This window comes from Fulmarus glacialis, unplaced genomic scaffold, assembly GCF_000690835.1.
Source record: "Fulmarus glacialis isolate BGI_N327 unplaced genomic scaffold, ASM69083v1 scaffold16281, whole genome shotgun sequence".
NCBI lineage: Eukaryota > Metazoa > Chordata > Aves > Procellariiformes > Procellariidae > Fulmarus > Fulmarus glacialis.
In genome coordinates, this window is record NW_009191038.1 from 43,980 (window position 1) to 51,825 (window position 7,846).

The window sequence follows — 7,846 nt, forward strand, 5'->3', positions numbered from 1 at the left end:
AAAATAAAAACAAAACAAATATTCTGTAGCAACAGAAAACAAAGAAAACTGACACACATATAGAAGCAGCACACATGCAAAAACCCACTCTTAATGCAATTTGTCGTAAACAGAGTGAACAATGGAAAGCTTTTGTGGCAGAGGACAGTACAGGAAAAAAATCTTGTTGATTTAAGATCTACATTACTGTGATCGTTATGATGTCTCCAAGATGAGTGCAGCATACAAAGCTTCCTGCGATGCAGCAGTGGTCAGTCTGACAATGACAATGCTATAAATAAATTAATGCCAAAGGACTCCACAACCACAGGCAACTGGTAACACGATTCACACATTTACTAGATCAAACCTCTGGTCCAGGTCAAGAGCAAGAGCAAAATTACTAGTAACTGACAAGTGTGTAGCAGACCATGTGAAAGAAGCTGGTAGTTTCAGTCTGTTTCCTGACTGATGGACAGGTGTCTACAATGCACACAAGAGTCACCACAACTGCCACCTCAAAGCATCTCAGACAGACCAAGGACTGTGAAATGCTCTGACTGTAAAGTGCAAAGCTCAGAGCCCTCTATAACTCAGCCTTACTTGAATCAACTTCCACACAAAAATGGAGCATGCGAGAAAATCCACTGTTGCCTCTGGCAGTGTATTTCAGCAATTTACTTACCCTCACAGTTAAAGCCTTGCTTACTTCCAGTCTGAATTTGTGTGACATTGTTTGTCAGCCATGCATATGACACTGTTCTCTAAGGTTGGTTCTCCGCATGGGGACCCACGGAGCGTCATCTCTTTGTGGCTAATACCTCTCTGGGACAGGGCTTGAAAGACTGTCTGACCAGCACCCCTTCCTCTCCCAGGACTCATGCTGTACTCCTTCCTGCATTACACACAGCAATCACTGCCCAATGCGCTGGAGGAAGCATTCTTGCTTTTGCCAGTATTTAAGCGTGTGTGTGTGTGTATACGTGTGACTGGGGGGGCACGGGGGGAAGGGTAAGAGTGAGAATTATGGATGCTGTAAGTTCAGCTGCTTGGACATAACTGTCCACCACAGCACGCACTTTCCAGAATGGGATGCAGCTGTTTTCAAGCAGCTGCACAATCCACATCAACATCCTATTTGGTTTGGGCCCACATTCATCTCCATGTAACATCCCCCAGAACAGGGTCAAACACCTGGAAAATCCACAGAGAAACACTCTTAGCTTCAATGGACCTGCAACCAGATTCTTATAGGCAAGATTAACAAGATTTGCCTTTACCTCCTTCACTTAGGTCAGCTGGCACAAAATTTGTTAGACTTCAGATCTAATGCAGCAGAGTAACACCTAGCTGGCATCCTTTGAAGCAACAGGGGGAAGAATTGCTCCAGATTAGTTAAAAGTGCTTCCACATTCTCTGTGGGTCCTGACTGACCACGCCAGCTTCTTGGGATATATGGATATCACAATAGTCAGACCTTTTGGCCTCCAATCCCAACAGCTGTTTGTCTTAGCTTTAAAAAGGGAGTTCTACCACGAGATCCAACAAAGTCACTGCCAGATATACTATTATTTAAAGTACACTCCAAGATACCCGTTTCCTCATCCACCTTTCAGTGTCTCTCACTTTCTGAACAGAGATTTTAAAACATGAACTAGCTGAGAAATAGATTAGAAAGCAGGTGGCAGGAAACCTAATTATTCTCCTCTGCATATGGCTTTTGTGTGGATTTATAAAACATCTGTGAGTGTTCCATGGGCAGCTGTCCAAAGTGCTCTGGAGGAGCCAACTTGATTCACCAGGGCTACTGCCTCTGCGGGAACACACATGATGCTGTTGGACACCGCTCTTACTCAGGGATGACTTCTGTGCATCTGAAATAACAAACCTCGTTCCACGCGGCATGCAGTCCTTTCTTTCTCTTGGACACGTCACCAGCAACCTATAGTTTTTTCTGATGGAGTAATAAATCTGCATCTTCAAACTACAAAATGCTTACCCATGTGGTTAAGATCCTGTATAACAATGGTATACTTCATTGGAATAACAGCCTTAGGATGCTCTGTAAATATAAATTGATTTCAAGCTTGGTTTTATTAGAGGACAAACTTCCTTGAAACAGTTTATACAAAAAGAACTAAGGAGCAATATTGCAATATAGTTCAGGCCAGATTTTGGCAAATTCCTCCCAGCCTAAATCGCTTGAAGTCTTACAAAACAATTCTGTGTCTTATACTTAATGCAGGCTGCCAATGTCTAAAGGTATACAAAGTCTTAGAATCCAATTCATTTTTTAAACCTACTTTTTCCAGATATTCCAGCATGAAAATAGGCAATAACTTCCTAAGGCCAAACTTTGATTATGAGCCACCCATAAATCAGACATCCATGAGGGTTTGTAAATGATCATTGAGATAATGTCTGAAACCAAATTCCAGTAAGAAAGCATTCTTCTTTGGTTTTGGGTTTTTTTGGTTTTGTTTTTATTTTTTTAAGTTACTTCTCAACAGGCATACACTATGAAACCTAAACCGATACAACAAATATTTTTTTGTGAAACTCTTCAATCATTTTCTAGTAAGTTGGTAAGCTATGAGGAACTAAAGCAACATATATCCTGCAGTATATATAGCACAGAGGAAAGGACACTTTTTAAAAGGTACTGCGAATATTTTAAACACAATTAAGTAAAAATGGTCTGTAACATCACAGAGAGGGGCAATGCTGTAAGTTACTAAAGTAGAACATTTTACAATCTGTAGCAAGTTGGTGTTCACCACATACACTGACGTTTGCTTTTATTGAGTATTGCATTCTTGAGTATGGACAATGAAGCCACGTTGCTCATTTTCATTCTCTACCCACCACTATCAGCTTTAAGTACTGCATCAGAAGTATTATTGCATCAAAACAGCCATTAGTGAAACTTCAAAATCTGACAAGCAAGATGTGGGTAATCTGTCACCTCTTTGAGAGCTAAGGTATGCAACCATATTCGTTTGTTCCACAGACAGCCAAAACAAGGCCAAATTCTCTTTGACAACATGTTACTACAACACTATTGAGTTTTCAATACCCAAAAACACTCACCTTCCACAGCTTGCACAGAAAGCTTTGTTTAATGAAATATTTGTAGCATTTCCCATAGATTGACTAGGAAATACTTGAAATAAAAAATATTGTTAGCAAAAGACAAACGCAACTACCGCAGTCCAAGAAAATGCAGCTTTTTACAGATGATCAACTTTGACAAAAATACACACACACACAAAACAGGGAATGTCAAGGGAAAAAAAAGATTCTCATACCACTGCAATTCCACATTTAAAGGTCTGAGTAACATCAGACAGATTTCTGAACACAAATGTAAGCCCTCACTTTCCAAGAGTGAAATCTGGGGATAAAGGGGAAGAGGGAGACAAATTGACTTGAGAACAAGCCCCAAGTACAGCGTGGATACACATGCTGTAAACAAACCTACCTACAACCTGGCAAAGATGTAAATAACAAAGGAAGTAACACAACCTAACAGATATTTTCTAGGGCCTTGTTCCTAAACAGAAGCATTTATTTGCAAAAAAGCAACACAGTAAGACCATGAATAATAAAGTAATTAATAATCAGCTCAGCTCCCAAACAAGTGGAACTTGCAATCTTTCCACTACTTTAAGAACCGGAGAAAAGTTTTAACAGTTGTTTTCCAGATCACCAGCACATAAAGGAGTACACTGCATGTTGAGAAAATAGAAGGCACAGTTGGAGAAACATTTCTTTTAGATGCAGGGGTGAATAAAGCAAGTCCATCCTCAACCAGCCACTACTTGTTCCCATGCCACTGTAACTTTTGAGACACTATTGCAAACCAGATTGGGAACAGTTCTGGGTAAATATAATGTAAATGTAAATATAAATAGTGGGGGTAGCTAGAGGAAGAAATGGTGACTTTGTTATATTTAACCCACAAAAGCTCCCAGATCTATTTACCATGCAGGCCCACAAACAGATGCACCACCACAAGCGAGGAGGTGGCGTGTGGGCTGCCAAACTACCACTACCACAAGAAACACTGGCCTGAGGCTGCAGCTGATCTGTGCCATAATTAGTCTTCTACTTTTCTAATCATGGTAATAAAACAAAGCAAGCTTCTATTCATTTTAGGGAGTAGCACCCTAGATGAAACATTACATCTCCCTTACTCAGTACAACTGTTTCTTCAACTAAGAGCAGGCTTGAAATTCAGTATGTTTCAGACTTAACAAGCATCAGGCACAACAGAAGTCAAATGGACAGTACAATAAGGTCAACCACTAAAGCTCTGCTTCAGCACACTTCTCAGTTCAAGGTCAACGCTGAATTCACTATTAACTTGATTTTGGTTTTAATCGTGACATTCTAGGGACACCTTTTGTTCAGCTTACCCATTGACTTGCCTGGGAGAGGTGGAAATTCTGTAGTTTAAGGACTGAATTCACTACAGACTTTTTACATGAAGAGAACAAAAAGCAGAGATTCCCAGCAGCATCTGAGGAGCAACACCAACAACTGCCCTACCCGTTATTTTGCCATATTTCATGAAAAGTGGAATGCAGAGGAGGAACAAACAAATTTAAGGGGACAACAGTTCCCAATGTAAATCAAATAGCAGAATTTTAAGGTGTAGCAAAGCCCAGCCAAACTCCCTTCCTTCCAAGGTAAGCTGGCATAAAGAAGAAAGCACAACAGCCCAGCACAGGAGACCTGCAGCCTGATCCCAGCTCTTTCGCTGCTCAAGATGACACAGCAAGTCAAGTCATTTCAGCTCTCCAGACCAGCTTCCCCTCAGTAAAATGAGGAATAATACTTCATGTTAAAGTGCTGGAGACCTACAGATGCTCTGCTGTATTAGATGTATTATATGAAGGAGCACTGGTTCCTTCCACACCCCAAGCCTAAATAAGGCTATTTTACACAGAAAAGGACTGCAAACCTCTTGCACAACCATCTGCTATAAAGATTCAGGAAAGGGGCCCAAGTACAAAGGAGGGTTGGTAGAGGGGAAGGGGGAGAAGGAATGTTGTTCATGTGATGCTTGAACTCCACACAGAAAGAAACTTACCTTTACTATTAAATTAATAATCCCATTATTGTGTTATATTGATTGACACTGTAATTGTCTCTTCCTTTGTCAGCTAGATTTCTTGTTGTTATAACAGCAGCAACAACAAAATCTGTGACTGGATCTCAAAACTACAGCTGTCAAACATTTCCACAAGAAAATCAGTCTCAAAACACTAATTGTACAGAACAAGAAATTAACCCCAAGATGACTATAACAGTCAGCTGCAAAGTAAGGATTTACCACGGAGTCCCCCACACCTCTTACCTCGAGCATAGGGCGGGCACTATCGTGGATTGAAAGAATGTGCGTAATGTTATTCTTACTCAATTGCTCTACATCCCGGGCATCTGTGATAAAGGGAAAAAAGGAAGAGAATTTCTTTAATCTCTTGAAATAGCCCACTCTCTTTCCCCTTGTGCATGTTGAAAACCATTTATCAGGTACATTTCTTTTTGAAGCTTCATAAAGTAAAGCAAAACCCCAAATGCAGCTGTTCTAGAATGCCATCATCAGAGTAACGAGAAGACACACTTCTAACTCCAAAACAAATCATATACTATATAAAGAACAAGCTCAAGTGACTCAGGAATGTGTTCTTAAGTCAGAAGTTTCATGTATTTTGCATCTGAAATATGTCTGTGTATGCCTGTGTGCAGGTGATGGCCATCTGAACAAGCAGTCAGAGCTGTACAAGAAATAGCTTACCTCCTCTCTACCCACAAATCCCCCTTCAGGAGATATATTTTCACTTGGGAGACAGACCTTGTGATATCCAGGTCTGAGAAGTGAAGCCAACCGTATCACTTGAAGTGAGGTATTAATGGGCAAGCCAAAACAAGAACTAGATTCTTACTTCCTGCGGACTAGTAGGGAAACATGCATTTAGACAATACATACCAGAATTTTAAGTCCGAAGAGAGAAAGAGATGATAAACATATCAAACGTATGAAAAAGCAAAACGCTACAGCAAGGAAGTGCAGTTGTGAAAAGGTGGTTCCTAGACCTGTAACCAAGGGGTTTCAAACATTTGAAACTGGAAAGCAAACTGGGGCGACTGAAAATTTGATGCTAGATATTCTGAAAGCAGTGTTTGTTTCTATGAGAAAGAAGGTAAAATAGATTATCTGTCATCAGTGAGCAACCTTCCCCATACTAAACCATTAGCATGCCAGAAAATTACCTCAAAGAACCACTAATACAGGTAAAAGTTAGTTTGTGTCCATTTACTTTTGACCTTTTTGCTTGAGAATGGCACAGCACACCATGGCAATTACAGCAGTGGTTTTGTGATGCGAACACCTGCCTTCCAAATCTGCCCATACAATCTGTTCACATTAGCCTGGTTGCACACAAAAAAAGAGCACTGACCACAAAGGTTTCAAACCGGCTCTCTCTAGGTACAAAAATAACAATAGCATCACCTGTACATTCTTTATGTACGTGCAAGAGTTCAATTAGCATCTCTTGCTTCATCCTATTCCACTCTACTGTAAAGTTTCAATGCCTTTTCTACATCACGAAGAGGAATTGAACATTCAATTATACTGCCCTATACACAAGATCCACATGAGCACAGTAACAGGCAATTAAATTTAAACCTAATCCAATTATGAAAGCTTCTCTAAGGCTCATAAAATGGAGAGGAGAGTCAAAACTGCATTGATTTCACTTGCTACTGGTTAAGCCTGCATGATCAACACAGATGCCTAATCCTTCAGGAGAGAATTAACACAAACTCCGTCTGAAACAGAATTAAAAGAACAATCAAAATTTCCTAAAAATCTCACAGTGAGCATTTCAAAGAAGAAATGCTCATGTTTGCCAGGAGAGGTCTTCTAATCCACCTGACCTTCAGATTTTTTAACAGTTTATAGGACAATCTTGATTCCTCAGAGAACACCTAAGCAGGCAAGGGTTTGGAAGCCCAGAAGCCACCGTAAGTGTCCCTAAAAATCACTGCTTTCTGTTCTCCAAAGGCTAAGGGCAGATTTCAGAGCTGGCTGGAACTCATGGTGTTAATGTATACCTAGCACAACGAGACCCCAATCTCTAATTATCAGTATGACCCACATGGTAAGAAATGGCTTGCCACACAAGGCAAACAGCTTTAAAAGGATATATGATCCAAACTAAATGTTGACTGCTTTGAACCAGTCTGAAAGGCCTAATGGACACAGTACAACTCAAAAGGACTGGAAGATTTTAGTTCTTCAGTTAACCAAGGACTTAGGCTAAAGGAATTTCAACAAATCAAAACTATACAGTAAGACAGTGAGATTTCAGATATTCCTAGAAACAAGCTGGAAATGGCTATCCTAGACCTACATCCCAGGGTAACCAGGAGGTCCTCAATATATTTAGGAAACAACCATTCAAATCACAAAAGCAGAGGAGAAAAAGCTTCCCAGCCAATGACTGTATTATCTGGATATAAACTTTAAACAATTTACAAAGGGGAAATTCCCCTGGCACTTGCCATAAGTCTCTACAGATACTACAACCAAAGCTATTTAAACAGCAGTACAAATGAGATGTCCTGTCACTTGTGTTCTCATACCATAAATTACAAAAAAATTAAGGGGTTATGTAAAGGACCACCAAAAGCCAGAAGTGTCACCCTTACCACAGCAATTCTAACTTCTTCACTGTAGCACAGTGTTGTACAACCACATGCAGACTCACATTTTGAAATCACAGCGTGAAACACCCCATTTCCAAATTTAAAGATGAAAGAAACCTATCAGAGTCATAGAATCATTAAGGTTGGA

At 40.2% G+C, this 7,846-nt stretch overlaps 1 protein-coding gene across 1 annotated transcript in view; it reads right to left on the reverse strand.

Moving 5' to 3' along the window:
• Window positions 1–5,424, reverse strand: part of DUSP22 (dual specificity phosphatase 22) — a gene marked incomplete at its 5' end in the record, with an annotated part of 26,382 nt that extends 20,958 nt beyond the window's left edge. Inside the window, one exon of the mRNA XM_009586549.1 lies at window positions 5,342–5,424. Within this exon, the coding sequence (XP_009584844.1) occupies window positions 5,342–5,424 (83 nt within the window). The remainder of the gene's footprint in view (window positions 1–5,341) is intronic.
• Between the last annotated feature and the right edge of the window lie 2,422 nt (window positions 5,425–7,846).